Source organism: Carlito syrichta, unplaced genomic scaffold (assembly GCF_000164805.1).
Source record: "Carlito syrichta isolate Samal-C Ts95f unplaced genomic scaffold, Tarsius_syrichta-2.0.1 Scaffold68293, whole genome shotgun sequence".
Taxonomy (NCBI): Eukaryota; Metazoa; Chordata; class Mammalia; order Primates; family Tarsiidae; genus Carlito; species Carlito syrichta.
In genome coordinates this window covers 20,477-44,310 of record NW_007012389.1, presented here as the reverse complement: position 1 = coordinate 44,310, position 23,834 = coordinate 20,477, and the positions used below count along the sequence as shown (strand labels likewise).

The 23,834-nt window shown below is 41.0% G+C and overlaps 1 protein-coding gene across 1 annotated transcript; it reads left to right on the top strand.

The window, feature by feature from the left end:
• Nucleotides 1-863: 863 nt before the first annotated feature.
• GLYATL1 (glycine-N-acyltransferase like 1) lies at nt 864-11,127 on the top strand. Its single transcript, XM_008052052.1, is given in 6 exon segments — nt 864-984; nt 1,670-1,777; nt 5,857-5,859; nt 9,888-10,011; nt 10,289-10,463; nt 10,707-11,127. Coding segments are annotated over 6 exon segments (909 nt in total). The 5' UTR covers nt 864-906.
• The last annotated feature ends 12,707 nt before the right edge of the window (nt 11,128-23,834 follow it).

The following is a 23,834-nucleotide window of genomic DNA, read 5'->3' as shown; positions in this document are numbered from 1 at the left end:
GTGAGACTCCAACTCAAAAAAAAAAAAACTAACATGTGTTAAATACTGTGCTTACTTTATGCCAGGTAACATGGTATCTTGCATGCATTACATTGTATAATTCCATAACTCTGAAGAGCATACATTCTAATATTTAGTTTCCTGGTGAGAAAAAATTGTGAGGTCCTGATTGGTTAAGTACCCTGACAAAGAAGTAGGAGGCAGAGCTAAAATTGGAAACCAGTCTGAGTTTGAACCACTATCAGTTATGCCTATGGTCTTCTCCAAGTTATTGTTAAATTGTGGCACATTTCTAAGGATAACTGACCTTTATAAATATGTATCAAAAATTGTCTTTTGTCTTTCAATTTTTGTAATGAAACTGGGGCACTTTTTAAATTGGTCATAGGCCTAAAATATTTCCTAGTTAACCCTAGGGAGCTAAAAAGTCGTTGCCAATCCCTACTCTAAGTTTTCCGTTCACAACTGGCCTTGGAGGGCTGATAGTCTCTATTATAAATGAAAATAAAAGCTTCTTGGGCATCTAATGACTAAGATACAGGAAAAGGGTTCTGATGGTGGTGATAGAAGGCCCTACTACAGGCATTTGGGAACCTTACAGATCACTTAATATTCTCTTTTAACTCATTCCACCAGGAGGGAAGAGCATGGATTTTGGAGTCATCCGTATATGGTTCAAAATCTGCCTCTGCCACTCATTTCTGGAAGAACATGAAGAAGTTACTTAGTCTCTCTGAACTGTGGTGTGCTCAGAATGAAGATGATACTAGCAGTACCTACCTCATGAGTATTACTTTTATAAAGTGCATTTTAAACTCATTTGATCCTTTAACATTCTCCTTGTACATTTTATTTTTTTTCAGAGTTTCTCCTTGAAGGGCTCAAGGACTGAAGCACCTCCGCAAAATGCTTCTACTGAATAATTCCCAGAAGCTGCTGACCCTATACAAATCCTTGGCCAGGAGCATCCCTGAGTCCCTGAAGGTGAAGGACCAGCAGGAGGCCAGGGTGTAGAAGTGGAGGTGCTGAGATGAGAAAAGAGCAGGCTCATCATTCTGTTCCTTCCTCCCTGACTTTCTGCAGAGGGGGCCGAAGCTACAAGCGAGGATGGGGTTGGGGATGGAGGAGGCACAAAAGCTGCTGCATCTCCTTAGGAGGAGGAATCTGACTCCGTTCTGCAGGTTTTGCAATTTATTGGAAGAAGCAATGGAGAAAAACGGGCAAGGGCATAGGTTTTGGAGCCAGAGTGAATGGGCATGCATTCCAAGTCTGCCATTTTCTAGTTGAGCGGGTTTTGGGCATGTTTCTTCACCTTTCTGTGACTTATCTTTGGTCTTTTCATCTGTGAAATGGGAATAAGATTAGCCTCTACCTCTTAAAGTTGTTGTGAGAACTAAATAAATCCTTACAATGTAAGTACTAAGAATATCACAGGTGCCCAGTGAGGGCACAATAGCTTTTTGTTCTCACAAGGACACCTACGTGTTCTTCTGCCTGCTTGCTGGTAGCTTTACTTCCATGGATAGGGTCTGGAGACAGTGGTCATCTTACCTTCACTGACTTGGCCTCAGCACCCTCTCTTGACCTCCATTTCTTTCTACTTCACCACATTCAGGTCCTCATCTCTAAGGATTCCAACTTCCCCTACTCTTTTCCACTCCTCATTCAGGTGTATGGATCTGTATATTACATCAATCACGGAAACCCCTTCAACATGGAGGCGCTGGTGGACTCCTGGCCTGAATATCGAACTGTTATTATCCGGCCTCAGAAACAGGTAGGCAAACAGACAGGAAGAGAGGAAGCCAGGCAGCTCCAAAGAGCCCAAGGAACTGACTGGTTCAGACTCACCAGGGTGAGGGTGAAAGAAAATGTGGGTACTTTAAAGACACTCATTCATTCCTGGTACTTTGGAGGAACTCCACATCCCCAACTTTCCATTCAGAACATAGAATTCATCTGGGCAAGGGCAGGATGGGAGGAGGAGGAGGGGGAGGAGGACTAGGCTGGCAGATTAAGGGCTCACTGAAATGGTACATATCAGCTGCAGGGGCTGAAAGGAGGACAATCTAGAGGAAAAAGTGGGTGACTGGGACATAAGAATGGGTACTTAGAAATGAAATCCAGAGCAAAGTCTAATAGTAAAAGTTGCTTCTCAGGGACCAGAGAAGGGACTCATAATTACTGTAGGTCCACTATGTGAAAGCACTTCCCCTGTGTAACATGGTAGCCCCAAATCTGAGAGGGCTTGCGTGTAAGGTTCTTTACACATTCCCAAAAAAATCACCCAGAAGTCCAGCAGGAAAATACATTGATTGGTTTATTAGAACTCGCAATAGGCACTGATGGCAGTTGGTCCGTGAAGAAAGGATCCATACCTCAGGAAAGTAGAACAGTTTTATATTCAAGCAAGTCCATTATTCATCTTGCTACAAGGTGGTTACAATCACAGTGAGTAAAAGTGCCACCTACATTGTTCTCAGCTCTGCTTAATTACTTGCACTCTGTAACTGGGAATATGTATATCCTGCAGAGGCCACTCTTGGCCAGAGGCTGCTCCCTGAGAAAGGGGGCAGTAAGAAGCCAGGTATAGGGGGTCAAGGACCTATGCCTGGACAATTAGCTTACATTCTATTAGTGAATGTCATAAGAACAACCTCATGAAGTGAGCATTAATATCTCCAATTTACAGAGTAAAAATTTTAGTGTTTTCCTTGGATAAGTCATATGATTTTCCATTAAAATCATCCTTAGATATTTTATGCTATTTGTTAATAATGTTGAATTCTTTTTTCTCTTCTATTTCCGGTAATTATTCTTTTGTTATTGATTTTTATTTGTGTCCTTACTTTCCAACTATGCCATACTGTTCTTTAAAATCCTGTCTATAGCCAGGCTCGGTGGCTCAGCCTGTAATCCCGTGCTTTGGGAAGCTGAGATTGCCTGAGCCCACGGGTTCGAGACCAGCCTGGGCAACTTGGTGAGACCTATTTCAACAATAAATCAAAAATTAGCCGGGTGTGGTAGCGCGTGCCTGTAGTTCCAGCTACTTGGAAGGCTGAGGCGGAAGGATCACTGGCATCCAGCAGATCGAGGCTGCGGTGGCCAGGAGTGGCCACTGCACTCCAGTTTGGGTGACAGAGTGAGACTCAAACTCAAAAAAAAAAAATTAGCCGGAGTGGTAGGACGTGCCTGTAATTCCAGCTACTTGAAAGGCTGAAGCGGAAGGATCACTGAAGCCCAGCAGTTTGAGGCAGCGGTGGCCAGGAGCGGCCACTGCACTCCAGTGTGGGCTACAGAGTGAGACTCCAACTAAAAAAAAGAATCCTGTCTATGTGAGGTTTTCATTTGTTTGTTTGTTTTTGGTCAAAGTCACTTAGATTTTTCTAAATGCATAATACCATAATCTACAAACAAAGATAATTTGCTGCTTCTTTGCCTAAGAAAACAATATCAACTACAACAATAATAGTCCTGTTCTTGTTACCTTAAAAATCATTCCTGATTTTAATGAAATGGTTATAACAATTTACATTTGAAATTGTTTGATTCTGTCTTTATATGTTTAGAGTATTTTTATACTATTCCCACAATTCATGAATATTTTCCTCCTTTAACTTACTACACTGAAAGATCTTCTGATCTAAGCCATTCTTGATTTTCTTTTTTAAAAACTGATTTTTCTTTATTTTAAAGATGTGGAGTACAATTTGGGATTAGGTAGATAAGTGGTCATTATACAGGTAAACTTTAGGTCTCCCTTTGGTTCCCACTTTGCCTGATTTGCAGTCAGGTACGCTTATTAATATTATGTGCGCCCCATCCCCAGCAGTTTCCTGCAACTGCCAATCCCTTTCTTATAGTATTATTACAAATGTTCAGGGTCTGCTTATGAGTGAGAATATGTGGTATTCACTTTATTGTTTCTGTGATAGACCACTGAGTAGTACAGACTCTAAATCCATCCAAGTTGCTGTGAAGTCCATAATTTTATCCTTCGGTGTGGCTGTGTAGTATTCCATCATGCATATGTACCACATTTTAAAAAATCCAGTCCACTATTGATGCGCAGCATGGTTGGATCCATGTTTTTTTTCTATTGTGAATAATGAGGCAATAAACATGTGTGTGCATGTATCTTTTTATAAAATTGGCTGGGCTCGGTGGCTCAGCCTGTAATCCCAGCACTGTAGTCCCAGCACTGGGTTCGGTGGCTCAGTCTGTAATCCCAGCCGAGGTGAGTGAATTGCCTAAGCCCACGGATTCAAGACCAGCCTGGGCAACTTGGTGAGACCTCGTCTCTACAACAAATAAAAAATTAGCTGGGCATGGTAGTGCGTGCCTGTAGTTCCGGCTCCTTGGAAGGCTAAGGTGGAAGGATTGCCAGAGTCCAGCAGTCGATGCTGGAGTAGCCATGAGTTTGCCACTGTACTCCAGCCTGGGCAACAGAGTAAGACTCCAACTAAAAAAAAGAAAATGATCTGAATTCCTCTGGGTATATTCCCAGAGGGGGATTGCTGGATCATATGGAAGGTCAGTTTTTAGATCTTTGAGGAATCCCCAAACTGTTTTCCACAGAGGTTGTACCAATTTACACTCCCACCAACAGTGTAGAAGTTTTCCTTTTTCCCTACATCCTCTCCAGCATCTGCCGCTTTTTGAGTTATTGATGATGGCCATCCTGACTGGAGTTAGGCCGTATCTCAGTACATTTTTTCTTTGGGGATTAGTGAGGCTGAACATTCTTTCATGTGTATGTTAGCTGCTCATGTATCTTCTTTTGAGAAATGTCTATTCATATCTCTTTAAGGGCTGTTTGTTTTATTTACTTTGGCATGTTTGAGCTCCTTGTAGATCCTGGATGTTAGATTAGACCTTTGTCAGATATACAGTTGGCAAATATTTTCTCCCCTTCTGTGGGCTGTCTCCCCACTCTCTTCATAGCTGCTTTTGCTTTGCAAAAGCTGTTCGGTCTGATGAGGTCCCACTTGTCTATCTTATCTCTTATGGCATGGGCTTCTGTGATTCTGATCAGGAATCGGTTGCCTATTCCAATTTCCATAAGGGTGTCTCCTGTGTTTTCTAGGATTCTTATAGTTTGGGGTTTTATGTTTAGGTCTTTGATCCATTTAGAGTTGATTTTTGTATATGGTGATAGTTAGGTGTCCTGTTTCAATCTTCTGCATGTGATCAGCCAGTTTCCCCAGTACCATTTACTGAATAGGTTCTCCTCTTCCCAGTGGTTGTTGGTGGGGACTTTGTTGAAGATTAATTCATTGAGAAATTGAGGTTTTGCTTCTGGAATCTCTATCCTGTTCCATTGGTCTATGTGTCTGTTCTTCTCAATACCTGACTGTTTTGATTATTGTAACCTATTATAAAGTTTAAAATCTGGAAGTGTGATTTCTCCTGCTTTGTTTCTTTTGCTAAGGATTGTTTTGGCTATTCGTGGTCTTTTATGTTTCCATATGAATTTCTGTGTTGTCATTTCAAGGTCTGAGAAAAATGATGTTGGTAATTTAATGAGTATTGCATTGAATCTGTAGATTGACTTTGGTGGGATGGACATCTTAACAATGTTGATTCTTCCTATTCATGAGCATGGAATATTTTTCCATTTGCTTTTGTCTCCTTTGAGCAGTATTTTGTAGTTTTCATTGTAAAGTCTTTCACCTCTCTGTTTAGGAAGATGCCGAGATACATCTTTCTTTCTTTCTTTTTTGTGGCTATTGTGAATCAGACTGTGCTTTTGATTTGTTTCTCTGCCTGTTTGTTGTTGGTATATAAGGATGCGACTGTCTTTTGCACATTTATTTTGCATCCTGAGACTTTACCAAAGTCCTTTATCAGCACAAGGAGGTTTCTGACAGATTCTCTTTGGTTTTCAAGGTATAGGACCATATCATAAGCTATGAGGGATAACTTAACGTCTTCTTTTCCTATTTAGATGTCCCTGATTTCCTTCTCTTGTGTGATTGCTCTAACTAGGACTTCCAACACTATGTTGAATAGGAGGGGTGAGAGTGGGAAGCCTTGTCTTATTCCAGTTTTCAGGGCAAATACTTCCAATTTCTGTCTGTTTTGCAATATGTTAGCTGTGGGTTTACTGTAGATAGCTCTGACTATTTTGAGGTATGTTCCCTCTATGCCTAGGTGTTCAGGGATTTTTAATCAAGAAGTGGTGCCAGATGTTAACAAAAGCTTTTTCTGTGTCTGATGATATAATCATGTGGTTCTTATTTTTATGTCTGTTGATGTATTTAATTACATTTATGGTCTTGCAAATGTTGAAGCAGCCTTTCATCCTGAGGATGAAGCCTACTTGGTCATGGTGGATGACTTTTGAGATGTGTTGTTGGATCTGTATTGTTAGAATTCTGTTAAGAATTTTTGCATCTATGTTCATGAGGGATATTGCCCTGTAGTTCTCTCTGTTGGATCTTTACCTGGTTTGGGTGTCAATGTGTTGTTAGCTTCATAAAATGATTTGGGGAGAATTTCAACTTTTTCAATTGCCTGGAATACTTTCAATAGGATTGATATCAGGTCGTGTTTATATGTTTTGTAGAATTCTGCTGGAAAGTCATCTGGTCCAGGTCCTTTTTTGAAGGTAATTTTAAAAAATTTTTTTCAGTTTTTATGATGGAGTCAACTTCCTGGGTTGTTATTGCTCTATTTAGGGTCTGAATTTTTTCTTGTTTCTACTTTGGGAGGTTGTGTGATGTCAGAAAGTACTCCATTTCATTTAGGTTTTTGAGTTTGTTTCCACAGAGGTGTGCATAGTAATCTCAGGTAATCTTTTGTATTTCTTCAGGGTCAGTTGTAACTTGATCTTTTGCATTTCTGACTGTGCTTATTGGGCTTTTTCTGTCTTTTTCTTGGTCAATCTGGCTAGAGGTCCATCGATTTTGTTTATCCTTTCAAAGAACCAGCTTTTTGTTTCATTGATTTTTTTTTTTTTCTATGATATTTTTGTCTTCCATGTCCTGTGTTTGAGCTTTTACTTTGTTGATCTGAATTCTTTTGCTGAAGTTAGGGTTTTAGTGGTCTTGCCTTTCCAGCTCCCTTAGATTATCTGTTAGGCTGTTAACTTGTTTTCTTTTTATTTTCTTGATTTGTGTTCATAGAGATATAAATTCCCCTCCTAGTATTGATTTTATGGCATCCCAGAGTTTTGGTGAGATGTGTCTTTATTTTCATTTGTTTCCAGGAATATTTTAGCTTCTGCTTTGATTTCTGTGATAAACAAGAGTTGCTCAGCTTCATGCTGTTTAGTGTCCATGTCTTTGTGGGTTTGGGGGGAATTTTGTTGGTGTTGCTAATTATTTTGATTCCACTGTGATTTGAGGTGGTGCATGGCAGTATTTTGATCTTATGAAATTTGTTTAACTTGTTTTATGGCCAAGGATGTGGTCAATCTTGGAGCATGTTCCATGGGGTGATGTGTAGAATGTATATTCCATGGTTGTTGGGTGGTGTGTTCTGTAGGTGTCTATTAAGTTCATCTGATCAAGCATGAAGTTTAGGTTCCAGATCTCCTTGTTGATTTTTTTGCCTCAAAGATCTATCTAGGGTTGTTAGTGGAGTATTTAAGTCCCCAGCTATGATAGTGTTAGTCAATATTTTGTTTTAGATTACTTAGTAGCTGCTGCTTTATATAAAGCTGGTGCTCTATATGTTTAGAATGGAGTGAACTTTTTATCATTATACAGTGCCTTTCCATATCTTTTTAAAATTTTGATAGCTTACAGGTTGTTTTGTTTGATATTAAGATTGATATTAAGATTCTTTTGTTTTCCATCCTTCAACTTTGAGCCTATGAGTGTCCATTCTGGTGAGATATGTCTCCTGAAGATGAATATTGTTGGTCATTCTTGACTTTACATATAAACTCAAAATGTTCACATTCCTTTTCTATATTACTGAATATTTTATTCAGAGTTTTTGCATCTGCATTCATAAATTCTTATTTCTTCCATAAGTAAATTTTATCAGTAAATTTCTTTTTGCTATTTACTTGCCAGATTTGGGATTGGTGTCTTTCCATCTGTTACCATGGTCTTATATTAAAAGTATGTGTTTATTTTTGGTTTATGTGATATTTAAATGAAAATACTCTGAGTTGGCAGCTTTTTAAGTGCCATTTATTTTATTTAATTTTATTTACAATGTTTTCTATTACTGTTGAGGTTTTCTGTTTCATTGAAGGTCAATTTTGATAGTTGATTTTTGAAGGACATCATCCATTTGTTTTATCAGTAAATATATTGCTTTGTTGCCTTGGAGCAGCATATACTCTTCTTTTCTTCCTTTCTCTGTTTTCTCTCTCATTTCTAGTTCTCTATGAGTTTTGTTTTCTTTTTTCTCTTTATCTGATTTGTCCTTTAAAGGCCTTAACAGAAGTTTATCTCTTTGTTGCCATCTAAAAATAAATTTTTGGCTTTATATACCTGTTACACTATGTCTTGTTCTCCATTTCATTATTTTCAGTTTTCAGTTTTATTAATTATTTTCTTGGTTTTCTTCTGGTTCATTTTTACCTTCTTTTTATAATTCCTTAAATACTTACTTTGTCTAATTTCAGTTGTTCTTTTAAAATCTAATCTCTTAAAATATCTACTATCTAAAATTTATTGAAGTTTTGATTTTGGCCACATTTGAAACCCTGCATTTATAAAAGCACCCTCAAATTCTTGAAGGTTTACTTAAAATGAGTTATCCTATTTTATGTTTCACTCTTTAACAATATAGTTTCCAGCATAATACATTAATTACTAAAACTTTTCTCCTTAGAAACAGATACTCATCTTTCCATGAAGTTTGTGGCTTGCCAGAACGGGATCTCAAGTCTCTTTATTCCAACCCCAAGAGTATAATACCACATAAACTGCCCAGAGTACTACTCAAAACTCCAATTACTTGATTCTATTTTGTAGGCTTCTGGCTTTGAAGAAGGTATTACAGTAAGTTTCCTATATATGAACCTTTAAGTTGCGAACTTTCAAAAACGCAAACATATATTTACATATCCAATCATATAAGGTACTATACTGTAAGATCGAGGTACCATACTGTAAGATTAAAAATGTTTTCTTAATTTTTATGTTTGCTTGTTTTGTATGTATCATTTGTGGAAAAGCTATTATAAACCTATTACAGAACAGTACTATATTGCCAGTTGTGTTAGTTGTGTATCTAGGCTCTCAGAATGGAATTTGTTTGCATGTATGGGACTTACTGTATTATTCTAATAGGCTGATATCCCATATGCTTGGGAAAAGGCAATGTCTCATTAACATTTGTATCCACTAACGTCTCAGTCAATCTTGTCATCTGAAAAGAAATCACGGCTAGATTTATCCTAAGCCAAGTTTGAGCATGTAAGTACAGGAACACAGACTCAGTATAGACTGAGAATGTATCCCGAAGTAGGTTACATGAGGCACAGGAGATACACATTTTCTAACAGACACGGAAGGTGGGAAAAGGAGGTTTGAAGCCATAGTTACATTCTTGTGATTCCAACTGGTGCTCAGTGATGCTGTCCACAAGATAAGATAAATATGCAGCTAAATAGGTAGGGAGAAAAGTTAGATGTCTTAAGATCTGGTAGTGGGTAACTAATTTCATACTGTCTTTGTAATACATCTTATAAGCAAGTTTAAAGCCAGTACTTGTCAGTGAAGTACTCAACAAACTCCAGTTACACAGGCAAGAGGTGAGCTTTAGTTTATAGACCCAGGTTTTATCATCCATATGTCTGACTGCAGCCATCGCAGGCCACTGTTAAAATTTTATTTTCAATTGTTTTTTTCTGACAATTTCAATAAGTGAGAGGTGAGGAAAAAATTCAAGGAAATGTTCTGACCTTTCACCATTCCATCTAGATGACTGTCGACCTGGATCCATACACAAACATATACCATATATTTTCCAAAGAGCCTCAAAAATTACAAGAAGTCTTGAAAAATTATGAAGTCATAAACTGGAAACAGATACTCCGAATTCAAGGTAACAAATCAGATGAAATGGACAATAGCAGTGCTTCTCCAATTGGGTCCTCAACTAACAACGTTATCATTGCCTGATAACTTATTAGAAACGTACTTTCTCAGAAACTGGAGTCTGGGAAGGTACAGCAATCTGTAGTGTAACAAGGGCTCCAAATGATTCTGGTATAAAGTCAAGTTTGAGAACCACTAAGCATTTGCATTGAGCTATTAATCAGGTGGAAGCAGCAGAAGTAGAGGACTCAATCACTGACAATATTGCTTTCTTACTTTCCCAGGTTTTCAAGAAGCTTTGGATGAGGAGATAAAAGCGGTTGCATTTTCTAAGTCACTGAGGGTAAGCCCTAGGAAGGCAATCCTCTATATTACGGAAGACATCCTGAATCTCAATGCCTCTAAGAGCAAGCCTGCAAGGTGGGGTGAGGCAGGCTACCCAGATGGTGAATTTGAGAGGTACAAAGAACACATGCTAATCATTCCAGTAACTTTTCTTTAGCATTGTTTTCCGTATAGAGTTTTGTAATTCACACGAATCAGTTTTGGAGAAGAGGACAAATTAAATAAATATTATCAATGGGCAAAATTAGCAATGATGGGTCTTTAAGCAAGGAAGGGAGGTCCTGGTAGCTCTAGAATGGAATGGTATGCAGAAATTACAAGAGTGGGGATGAAAGATTTTGTTTTTGTTTTCTACAGTAAGGATCTCAATTTTAAGTGTTCCCAACTGGATGTCTGTCATTCTGAGCTGGTGAATGACAGCTGGAGGCTCGGTCAGAATGAGAGGAGCCTGCGTTACATCAAGCGCTGCATACAGACCCTGCCAACACAGTGTCTTTTGGACCCAGAAGGAGTCCTGGTCTCATGGATCGCCATGGACTCTTCTTGTGAAATGGGAATGGCCCACACCATAGAAAGATACCGAAACTAAGGAAAAATGAAAGAAATGATGGTGCATTATATGAAATTTCTGCATCACAATAATATTCCATTTTACCTCTCTATCCTGGAAGATAATATAAACTCACGAAAAACTGCAAAGGTTTTGGGTTTTTCTGAGGTTGCGTGTGGGTGGCACCAATGGACCTGCTACCCACAGGAATTAGCTCCATTTGTTTAAACAGTGAAGCTGTTTAGCCATCTTGGGCAACCTTCTCTTAATATTGAAACATAAGTTACAAAATAGCTTTTTTCACTCACAAATGTTTATTGGGCATTTATGATGTGCCAGGAACCCTTCTCATGTGGAGACTTGGTATTAAAAGACATAGCCAAGCTCTTGAGGAGTTTACAACCTCGAGTAGGGTTAGTAAGAAAGGGAGGGCATATTCTTTAAATATACTCTTTAAATTTGTGTTGTTGGGTAGGAAGGGATTACCAGTAAACATGTAATTAGAAAGCCAGGGGCAGTTCTTGCATCTAAGAATTAGAACTCTTTATGAAACTTGATTGATAAAATCTACTGTCTGAAAGATAAACGAGGGACTTTAATAAAATTGTCAATAAGATGTGCTTAATCTGTGTAGATTGTTTATTATAAATATAGCTGTTATCTGTGGATTTACAAGTCACCGCTACACTAAAGAATGGAGTCATTCTGGTAGTTTAGTGACTAGAAAGGTATAAAAGGTGATGACCCCAAAGAAGTGGCTGTCTTAGGCTAACTTTCATCATTGTTATGCAGGAACGAGAATCCAGAGAACCAAGTCTAATAAACTTGGCACCTCTGTTATGAAAATGGTATTTTCTCTGCCTCCTTTTTCATACTTTTTTTCTTACTTCCTAATGATTAGTGAAGCCTGGTGCTGGGTGAGGTGTTTCCTATGAATCTTGTTATGAGTTTAGCCCTTCATGTATGTACCGCTACTGTCTTCGGGGTAAAATCAGAGATCAGGAGAGCTCCTAGGTTAAGTAACAACTAAGAAGAAGACTGTAGAGTGAGTAGGCGTGAGCTCAACAAAAAAAAAGGGGTGAAAATTCCAGATGAAGGAAAGCATATGCACCAGGTTCTGTAAGAATTTTATGATAAAAAATTTATATTACCATTTTATAATCCCTTATCTAAAAAAAAATACACTTCAGGAACAAAACAGACATAACAATGGCTTCTTTTGGCCCTGTCCAGTCACTCTGCCACTGGAACTTGGACTACTATGGACATCGAAGCCATTGTAAAAAAAAAAAAAATTTAGGAATTTTTATTCTTTTTAATAGAATAGATATGGATAAAGATTTTAAAGATTTTCAAAAGATATGTAAAACAAGAAATTTTAATGGACTTGAATTTGGGGTAAAGTCTACTAGTGATTAACACCTATCCTCAACATTCCACTAAAAAAAAAAATTCACAAAATTTAATGTTTATTTTCTATATGACTTTAAAGTGTGCAATTCCAGCAATCAAATAATTATGTAGGTTAATGAGGTTTTTATTTTTAATTCCAATTCATCTTAAAAGACTCTGGTATATCTGTTACACCTTAGTATTAATTAATACAATCAGACTGTTAAACTCCTAAGACCTGGCTGACTTATGTTGACCTAATTAAAGTATGGTCTATGAAAGAGGAAACACATCATCATGGACGCTGAAGGGTAAAAAAAAGTCTTAGATAAAAAGTAAACCAGGAACTTGGGTTTATATGAAAACAGTTATTATTTTGGCACTCAAGATGCAGGCATGAATACAGATGATGAAAGAAAAGAAAGCAAATAATATTTGCCTATTTCAAAATGGTGCCTTAGGCAGGCCCTGTCTCCAGAAGAAGTTGTTTATGCGTTGTTTGGGGGTTAGGTCACCTTAGTACAGTTCAGCTGGCAGCTTCCTCCTCTGAGGCAAGCCAGGTTCCCTTCTCCAGCCCATTAAGACAACGATTTTCAAATTTCATCATGCACCTGAATTTAAAAAACAACAAGAAAGCAGGAGAAAGAAGCCATATTAATATGGCACAAATACATCCACAATTATAAATAATCACAATAAAAATGAACACATTAATTTTCCTGTTAGAATATCTGTCTCTTAAATTAAGTTTAAAAACAAAGTCCAAGAAGCATGTATTAGTCTGCTCCAGCTTCCATAACAAAATGCCTTAGATTGAGTGACTTAAAAAACCCCACAAATTTATTTCTCCCTGTTCTTGAGTCTGAGAAGTTCAATATCAAGGTGCTGACAATGTAAGTTTCATCCTGAGCCCTTTTCTCTCATTTTATTGGTGGCTGCTGTCTCACTATGTTCCCATGTGCTGGTGAGAGAGACAGAGAGAAGGCTCAGCCTCTCTTACTTTTCTTAGAAAGACACTAATTCCATAATGGGGGCTCCATACTCATTACCTCATTTAATCTAATCACTTCCCAAAGGCCCCAGTCTAAATGCCATTGGGGGTTGGAGGCTTAGGGGTTAAGGCTTCAACTTATGAATGTGGGCTGAAGGGGCAGAACAAAAACATTGTGTGCATAACAAAGCATATCTGAAATAGCACAGAAGAATTAAAAGAATGGGAAAAGATATACTAGGTGAATGCTAAACTGAGAACAAAGTAATAATATCAATAAGAGGTAAAATAGAACTTTAGGGGAACATCTGCTAAATACAGAATCTTCCCACAAGACAGATGATAAATTTTCCTCACAGCACAAGGCAACTGCAAAACATATATCGCAAAAGCTGATAGAAATACAAAAAAAGAAAACAGGCAAATCCACAATCCCATGGGAGAATTCAGGAAACTTCCCTTAGAAAGCAACAAATCAAGCAGATATGAAAATGAAGACAGGCCGGGCACAGTGGCTCACACCTGTAATCCCAGCACTTTGGGAGGCCAAGGCTAGAGGAAGGCCTAAGCCCAGGAGTTTCAGACCAGCCTGAGCAACACGGCAAGAACTTGTCTCTACAAAAATCAAAAAATTAGCTGGGCATAGTGGCACGCTTCTGTATTCCCAGCTACTTGGAAGGCTGAGGGTGAAGGACTGCCTGAACTCAGGAGGTGGAGGCCATTGCACTCCAGCCTGGGCAACGAGTGAGACTCCAGCTACCTGTCGGGGCGAGCACTGCATCTCTAGCCCTAGTGCCAATAATCACCATGCTAGTCTGTGGGGAAAATGCTACAACCACCATCATGCTACTTAGGGCAAGAAGGAATAGGAAGATGGAGGGAAATGGAGTTGACTAAACAGGCCACAGAAAAGCAAATCCTAGGCCACTTCTCACCACTACTTGCTTCTGTCATCCCCAAACTTAAAAGATATATATATATATATATATATTTGAGTTGGAGTCTCACTCAGTGGCCCAGGCTGGAGTGCAGTGGCACATTCATAGCCTCCCCAGCATCAACCTGCTGGGTTCTGGTAATCTTTCCACCTCAGCCACTTTTCAAGTAGCCAGAACTACAGGTACACACTACCATGCCTGGCTATTTTTTTATTTATTGTAGAGACGAGGTCTTGCCAAGTTGCCCAGGCTGGTCTCAAACCCACGGGCTCAGGCAATCCATTTGCCTAGGCCTCACAAAGTGCTGGGATACAGGCTGAGCTACTGAGCCCGGCCCCAAAAACTTCTTATAACAGGTGTGAAGAAGACAGACATGCATTTGATTCACGCCTTGATCCCCCTCTCCACCTATAATTATCTCTCTTTACTCTTTCTCCTAGGAAGATTCCACCCCTCATGCTCTGAAAGTTCCCCATATTTGCCTCACACAGTTGCCTTTGTAGTCAGATGATTGTACCTGGGCTACTGGGAAACAGTATGGAGTCTTGGGTTTTGACTATGAATCTTCCCTTGATATAGCAAATGGTCTTTTACCTTCACTGAAGGCATTATACTAGCAGTAAGGGCAGAGCTAACATTCCATGAATTCCAATGGACTACCTCTGAAGACAAGTTTGCTGTGCCTTTTAGGGTATTTTGAATGCGGAGAGGAAGTAGGTGAGGAGGAACCGGTCCCTCCTTCTTTCCTTACCCTGAAGGCTCTCCTGTTCTCATAGGGAAAAATTAAGGACAGTCCAAGATAAAGCTCTTGGAAACCAAGCTTTGCCATACCACCATGAGAAGAGTAACCTGTGTGCTTACTGGGTGAGATTTATAAAAATTTAGCAGTGATGTCCAGGGGTGATAATAAAAATATTTAAAACCTCTTAAGGACACCAGCCCTTCTGAACTGTGTATCTTTCCAAGGTCCTGCTCCAAGACCTAGATCACAGCACCTCAGTAGCAGCCTACAGGCCATCCCCAAAGCTTCCCACCTGTCCCTGAACACACACACACACACACACACATACACACACACACACACACACACACACACACACCCTTCTGTTAGTATCTCTAGCCTCAGATCTCCCCTAACTTTAGTCTAAATCTTCATCTCCCTGTGTCCTCAAACTCATGGATTGTGGGGATTTTGTGATCTCTTTTTGAGTACATTGCCTGACATCCCAAAAACTACTCATGAGACATATATCTTAGGTAAAAATTTTCCTTTCAGGTCAAACTTCAAGTTCAGAAAATGATGCAATACTGAGAAAGAGCTGGCAGAGCATAGGCATTCTCATCGGAAATGCTGCAATGACCCAGATGCAGCTTCCAGGCCCAGCTACAGCCAGACGTGTGCTTGGATGCTAGACATGATACCAGCATGAGTATGCATCATTTCAGCTCAGGGAAGCCTACTGCATCTGCATACTCAACTCTTCCTTGCTGATCACGTTAGTTCTTCAGGGATGTATGACTGGTTCCCAACTTCAATGCCACTGGGACCCATTAATTATACGTCACATAGTAAATAATCTCTACTCCCAGGCATAGGTTTCTCGGGATACTCTTTTTACATTCACAGAAACTGGCAATCTCTCAAGACTCCTCATTTATCATTAATTCAGGAGACCATTTGGGTAAGAAGTTCAACCCAAGGCCAACTAAGTATCCTTGGCTATCCTGTATATGGTCAGATAATCTGGGCACAGGATGTTCAACCATCCAGTTCATATTTTTCTTCTGAGGCAAAGATTTGATCTTCTGGCTCCGAGCCTAGAATACTTCCTATAACCCCACAAATATCTTAAGTGAAAAGACACGAAGAGAGCCAAACAGCAGAGTCTTTCTCTGACCTATAGTTGAGCCTTACCAAAGGTCCCTGTGTGCCTAAACTCTACCTTCCCTGCTTGGGGGGAAGGGACTGAAAATGTACTATTCCTCACTAAATGTCAGACAGAAACAGCAGTGACACTGGAAATACTTGGTTGCTAAGACAACAAAAGGTGTCACACTGGCCTTGCCTCCATGATGCCTTTTACAAGACTGGGACAGGGATTACAGAGAGGGACTGGATAACTGAGGGGGTCCTGCTCCCGCCGGGTGTGGGATTTCCTGAAGGAGAGACGAATAGGTGAAAGAAGGAACTTACAATGAAATGATATACTTGAACACCTGCTTGCAGGACAGATGTCATTTAATGTTAGTTAACAGAAAGCTTTTATACCATTCGTAAAAGGGCAAGACAAAGAAAATTCCTTCACATACATATCTTTTAAAAGTTACCACTATCTAGTGATCTTAGAAGCAACAAACAAGCCAAGAACACTATCTACTTTCAGTCAATGTCTTATTCATAAAGCCAAAAATGATAGTTTCGTCCAAAGTCTCGAATTACAGTCCTTGAAATGTCTCAAGAAAGTTTCCAAGTGCACATTTCTCCATGTAGCAGGAGTTTTCTTTCTGGGGCTTCTATGACCTTCAAAGCTTCATAATTGCCTCTCTTGTCCAGGTGTCTTTGTTACTTTTCTCTTATCCTGCAGTGTTTATTTTTAAAGAAAACTCAAAAGAAGCTTTTAGTGATGTTTCCCAGGCTCCCAAGGTTGCTTTCTGTATTTAGTTAACTTATCATAAAAGTATCCAATTAATATATTATGAATTCAGTGAAAGTCCACTCTATAAACGTTAACTTAGAATTTTAACTATTGAATTAAGTAAAAACCTTAACAATTAATCTTCATCCTAAATCTGTGAAAACAGCGTTATAAATCACCTACATAACTCCTAGATAAGTATTAGAATTTATAATGAATTCATAATGAACTTACTATAAACTTGTGCTTCTAAAAAACCTTATGTCTAAACACTAAACCACATAATTCTAAATCAAATAAGGAGTGAATATACTTATATTATTTTTTACTCAAGCAATATCTAGTAACTTATAACCAAGTGAAAGAAAGCATTCTTGATATGCTTCAGAGTTTAAGCCTTGCATATGTTAGAAAAGGCCAAATGGCATAGTGGGAAATGAAAAAATGAACCATGACATTTCCAGGTTAGTTGTGAATACTTCATATAAACATGTCATTTTCTTCTTCCATGACTGCACCGAATTCTTCGGCCATACCAACAGCAAAGACAGAAGACAGAAGGGCCTCAGCTGCCCGGACTCGCTTTGCAGCCGGGGGTCCTCAGCACACCTGGACTTTGTCAATCAGGCAGGCCTCCAAGGCTGGCTCCCAACAGGTAACCCTAGCCCTGAGGACTAAAGAATGTAGAAACCAATAGAGGAATGAACGAACATCTTCCCATCTTCCTTACATTCCCATCTCCACCCCAGGGAATTTCAGGATGCATTGAGCAAGACTTTCTCCCTCCATCCCCATTCTTCTTGCAATCACCAGTATTAAGAATACCTCCTTGCCCCTCTTGAAGCTTACATTTTGAAGCAGGAAGATGAAACCTAAACCCCCCACAAAAGTAAATATATTTCCTCTACAGTGAGTTGCATCATATGAAAACCAAAACAGGATAAGGGAACAGAAGATGACAGAGGAAGAATGATATTTTGTAGGAAGTGGGCAGGGCAGGCCTCTCTGAAAACCTTACCTTTGACAGAAATCAGAAGAAAAAAGGAGGCTAGCCAAGCTCATACCAGGAGTGGAGCAGCGTTCCAGTGTGAGGAAGAGCTCCAGGATACACCCAAGATTGTCCACTTGGGTGAACAAAGAAATACTTAAACTTCCATTTAGATTCATTTTTATCTAAAAAATAAGAAACGGAGTGTTCCATATTTTGAATATGAAAATTACAATACAATATGTATGTATACGTGTATACATATCCACTATTATATAAATATGTAGTTGACCCTCAATTTGTTACAGCTCTTGAAAGCAAGGGTAGATTTTATCATCTCTGTATCTCAGACCCCAGTGTGTTATTTGGAACAAATAGGTATCAATAGTATGTTGGGGGAACAAAGAAAAACCACGTTGAGCACAGGAATTCTGTGTAAATCGTTTCATCTCCTCTACTTTGCAGCAGAGTCCCTATTCTTTTGTATTTTAGGTAGCAGCTAGGCCCATGTCTTGCAGATGGGTCCCTAAGAAACGAATGGGTGATGGGTGAATGAATGCATGGATGGGTGGATCAATGAGGGAAGAGAGGTGACTCACAGGATCTGCATGCCTTGTAAAGCTGCCGAGGCAGCCTTAGCACAACAAAAGACCTTGCGCTTTGGCGTCTGGCATGAGTCAAAATTATCCAAGCATTGTCCCTGGGAAACTTAGTCAACTTGTCTCCTAATCTGTGAAGCTGAAAATGAATTAAATGGAAAGATGATTCGTACCTAACCCTGAGTTGTACCCCACATCTTTAAAAATAAATTAAACGTTAAAAAAAAAGATGATTAGATGAAACAAATCTATGGAAAACGCCAAAGCACGATGCCTGGCATTCATGGACGCCTCATACATGTTATCTCGCCCTAGTCTGTCTTCACCTCTACTTCTGGCCGGCAGCTCCCCGTTGTCCGCGCTGGAAATACTCGCCAACAACATGAAAGGTGCAGAACTGGCTTAGCCCCAGGACGCTTTGCAAAGTTCCAGGGATCCGGAGTGATGGAGCCAGTTTGCCCAGAGACAGGCGAGGCAGCCTTAGTTAACTGAGAGGAAGGAAGAGCAACAAAAGCTGTGACTACCTCGGGCTAACAGGTGTCTCTCCAGGGAGACGCGACGCGGCATCCCCAAGTCATCTCTCCAGTTAGCGCCACAAACGCAGCCCCCTCAGGGTGGGGGGAGAGCTCTTGGGCGCCGGAAAACGAAAGACTGGGCTGCCATTGGCCATAATGGATGTCAATCCTGACCTTCCCGGCTTTCCCCCGCCTTCTTTCTCCGCTCCGTTCCGCAGACTTGTCCTCTGGCGCTATCTACAGGCAGCGCTCGGCACTACACCCAACAGGAGGGCGCCCCTTTGCCCGCGGCGAGTACCTTCAGGTGGAGGGCTGAACGCGGTTCTTAGGGGCGTGCGGAGCTGTGCTAAACTCGGTTGTGGTATCGGAACTCTCCTGAGCCGCGAAAGGGTCACGGAGCGGCTGACTATCAGGTTGGCATCACCTCTTGAGAAATGCAAGTTACTAGGCTAAACTTCAACCCTACCAAATCTCTGCTAAGGGAGCTCAGGCATGGGTGCTTCTCAGCCAAGGATTTTGATGCATCATATACTTTGCAAAGCACTGGTTTTTCTCAGGCATTTCTGTCTGTTGATGTTCGTACACGTTAAAAGATGCAGATTACTGGGCCTCACCCTAGACCTACTGAACTGAAATATAATGAGGCTGCAGAATCGACATTTGTTAAAACTACCTAGCGATACTTTTGAACACTGATGTAAGGGAAATCACAAAGTGGCAGGCATCTTTAATTTACGAATAGGGAATGGAGAACTCCAAGAGGAGCAGGCATTTACCCAAAGTCTCCCTGCAGGATCCTAAAAAATTATAAGGCACTAGGGTTAAAATCCTGACATCCATTCCCAACTAACCCTATGAATTTGAGCAAACAATTCTGTCTCCTAAGCTGTGAAAATGGGGGCAAAAGTCACACCTACCCCAAGGGATGACTGTGAATATTAAATAAAACCAAAATGAGTCAACTACCAATCACCGCCCCACTGGGAATAAGGGTGGAAATAAATCTTGATCAACCCACCCCCATGCATCTCCAAGAGCTGCAGTACCAGGGCTGAGACAAAACCACACAGTCTTCCTCTGACTCCTGGTCTCAGACATGTCCACCTGCGGCACCACTGATATTTTTCTTCTTGAACAGAAAGAAAAGTCTCAGCTTGCAAGTGGCCTCTTCTTTGGAGTCTCTGAAGTCATGGTAGGGGGTTTGTTACCCCCCCCATAAATGCATTATATTCTTAGGATCTGATGGAGTAAGGAGTCTATATAGGAAGGCTTAGCTGCCAGGGCTTCAGAGCTGGCTCATAAGCAGTTGCTGAAAACTTAGGGACCCCACCACAGTCCTCTCTCAAATGGAAGCAGCTTTCTAGCAGAAGTGAGTGAGGTAAGCCTGCTGTGAACTCATGAAAGAAGGAGAAGAAAAGACCATCCCTCTTATGCATTTGTATTTCTTATTGCCAGCTCTAGAATGGGATGTCCAGGTCCTTATCTCTAATCCATTCTCAGAAATCAATTCTTGTTAACCATTCCTGAGACTTTTGTTGCTGTACAACCAATGATAGTTTCCCTCTTCTCCTCTATCAAACTCCTACTTATCCTCATCCACCAAGTCCAAATCTAAATCTTGTTCTCTGTAATGCGCTCTCCAAGTAGAGAGAGTGCACTTTCCTCTGTATTCCCAGAACAGATCCTTTGCCCCTCTAAATACGGAAATTTGCCACTCTAACACAGGGAAACATCTTTCAGGGGTGCAGGAAGGAGTCGCTCTTCAAGAACTCTGGCCTAATCCCCTAAGTCTGCCAGATCCAGCCTTAGTGCTTGACCCATTCTCACCTCTTCCACCCATGTGAGTGGGCTTTTCCTCTTTATAGGGTTTAGCAACAGGAAAATAACTCAACTACCTGTTACTTGACCCAAAATATTCTTGCCACACTTGCGATAAAATCCAGCCAACAGGATGCTTAATTACAAGGGAATCTGCATGTGTGTTCCTTTTTAGGGCAAACACTGTGTTCCCAGGGTTGCTAGACAATTTCGACAGCCCCATACAAACATCAGCCAAAAGAGAAGCTTCTATGGTGACTCCACAGATTCCCTGAGCTTCCCTGTCCTGTCACTGCTGCCAGATTGCAGTAGGATTGCATTAAAGCTCTCAGAGCAAAGCCGCAAAGGGAAAAACAAAGCCGGAGCTCTACTCTGAACTTACGGTTCTGAACCAGCCAGCTCTAGGCAGTTCATTTCTTTGTGAAGGTCAATTTTACAATTTTAAGGAAGAAACGGAAGACTGCCACCAAAAGTGGCATCAGGCTAATTATCCTGAGTGTGTGGTTCAATTGCTATTCCAGCAAGCAAAGAGGGAGTAGAAACATAGCTGTTCCTAGGCTCAAGGAGTAGGGGAATTCTGGGATTCACATGAAGCATGTGCTGGTTAGCGTGCCATTACAAACAGACAAGAGTGGTCCACTACACACAGCACCAAAGAGAAAGGGAATTTAGGGAAGAAGGCCGGCTTTTTTCTTTGTCTTATACTGAGATATTTCCCTGTACATTTTTTTCTCCCTTTTAATTTTTCACTGTACCTCAATGTCAGTTGATGGCTGACATTCTTACCATCATAAATCCATCCTTTTCTCTCTCCTTTCTTTGATTTTAATCTGTGCTTTCCCCTCCCATGTTTAGCTCTTTGTCTCTTCTTATGCCTCCATGGGTATTTGTCATCATGTATTGAATGTAAATCCTTCCACTTCACTCCCTATTTTTAACTTGAAGCAGATCAGTACTCTAAGTCAAGTCGAAAGTATCATTATGAGCCGGGCTTGGTGGCTCAGCCTGTAATCCCGCACCTTTGGGAGGCTGAGGTGGGTGGATTGCCTGAGCCCGTGGGTTCGAGACCCGCCTGGGCAGGCGAGTCCTCATCTCTACAATAAGTCAAAAAAATCAGCTGGGCGTGGTAGCACGCACCTGTAGTTTCAGCTACTTGGAAGGCTGAGGCGGAAGGATCGCCAGAGCCCAGCAGGTTGAGGCTGTGGTGGCCGGGAGCGTCCACTGCACTCCAGTCTGGGCTACAGAGTGAGACTCCAACTCAAAAAAAAGTATCATTATGGATACAAACACATACCCCACTCTTGGTTAACAAAGCAGCTCCATTCTCAGACTTTCCTATATCAATGAATAGAGACTTGATCCTTCCAGACGTTCAAGTCAAAAGCCAAGGAGTCATCACTGAGCCCTCTTTTTCACTTGTTTATAGAACACCCCATCTGTAAGCAAATTCCATGGGCTCACTCGTCAAAATAAATACAGAATCCAACCATTTTTAACATCCTCACCACTCCACCTGAGGCCATGCTTCCGACATCTCTGGAACCCTGGGATAGGTTTTCAGCCACTTTCTCCCTTCTGCATCTGTTGTCCTACCTGAATCTGTCACCTACACAGCTTCCAGAGTGATTTTTGTTTGTTTGTTTTTTGAGTTGGAGTCTCACTCTGTCGCCCAGGCTGGAGTGCAGTGGCATGCTCACAGCCACCCCAGCGTTAACCCGCTGGACTCAGGTGATCCTTCTGCCTCAGCCTTCCAAGTAGCCAGAACTACAGGAGCATGCTACCACGCCCGGCTAATTATTTATTGTAGAGACGAGGTCTCACCAAGGTGCCCGACCTGGTCTCAAACCCACAGACAGGCAATCCACTCACATTGGCCTCCCAAAGTGTTGGGATTGAAGGCTGAGCCACCGAGCCTGTCCCAAAGGGATTTTTTAAAAATATAAAGCAGGTTATATTACTCCCTGCCTCAAATCCTGCATTTAAAATAACATTCACACTGATACCGAAATCCAGGCTCCTTATTGTGCCCTAAAAGGTGTTTATTACTAGCAGCATGGGCAGACGCTCCTTAAGTATGTTTCTTTCCAGAGCAAATTCTATGACACCAGAGATGTCGGGCATTTTGGACTACAATATCCTCTACCACCTCTTGGTTTTCACAGCTTTTTAACTCCTCCAGGCTCTACGATGAAAAGAGGATCAGCAGGTCCCTCTGAACAAGGATTTATCTTCCACCAGTGTATATGCCAGCACCACTCAAATGTACCACTTTGAGCTGATTTAAGGGACAACAGCAATTTGAGCAAGCTGTCATTTTTTTAAATCTTCTCTTCTAATTTTTTGATGTTATTTTTGCAATTATATTTCTAAAGTTTACTCTTTTGAAACCCCACAGAACACCTGGAATTTAAGCAGTGATTTTAGCACCTCTGTATATTTTACATTAGATTAGGAAACACCCCCATGATTATTCCACCCAAACTAATAACTTTCACATAAACCTCTGTTCCTCTGTGAGTTACTAAAGAATCGTCACCATCACCACCTAATCAAATATTCTCCCCTTCTTTGACCAGCTTCTCGAAAATAGCACCCGATACTGAAGGTGTCTGCTCCCATTCAGATCCTTAAACAGTAAGATGTTTTGTTCTTAAATAGTGAGATGTCCTGTCAAACCTCCTGCAGGGGACTTCTTCCACCATCAGTTGGAGTTTACCTAACTCTGGAGTCTTCCCTCAGACGGGTAAAGTTCTGCAGGTAGTAATGAGCGACCGGGAACCAGGCCTTGGAGGTGCTCGGCCTCTTTCTCCTCCGGGGGGGGCAGTCTGCGTTCACCAGCCCCTCCGCGAATTTGACTCACTGGCGAGGGAGACCAAGCCTCATTAGACCTCACTCGGCGGCGGGCTTTAGCCTGCTTTGGGCCATTTCGTACGTTGGAGGCTGGTGAGTCCCGTGGACACCCGCAGATCTGGGCCTGGGCCTTTGCACCACACCACGTCGGCGGGCCTTTGCAGCTGCCCGGGGTCCCGCCTGGACGCTCACTCCACCGCCTCTGCCC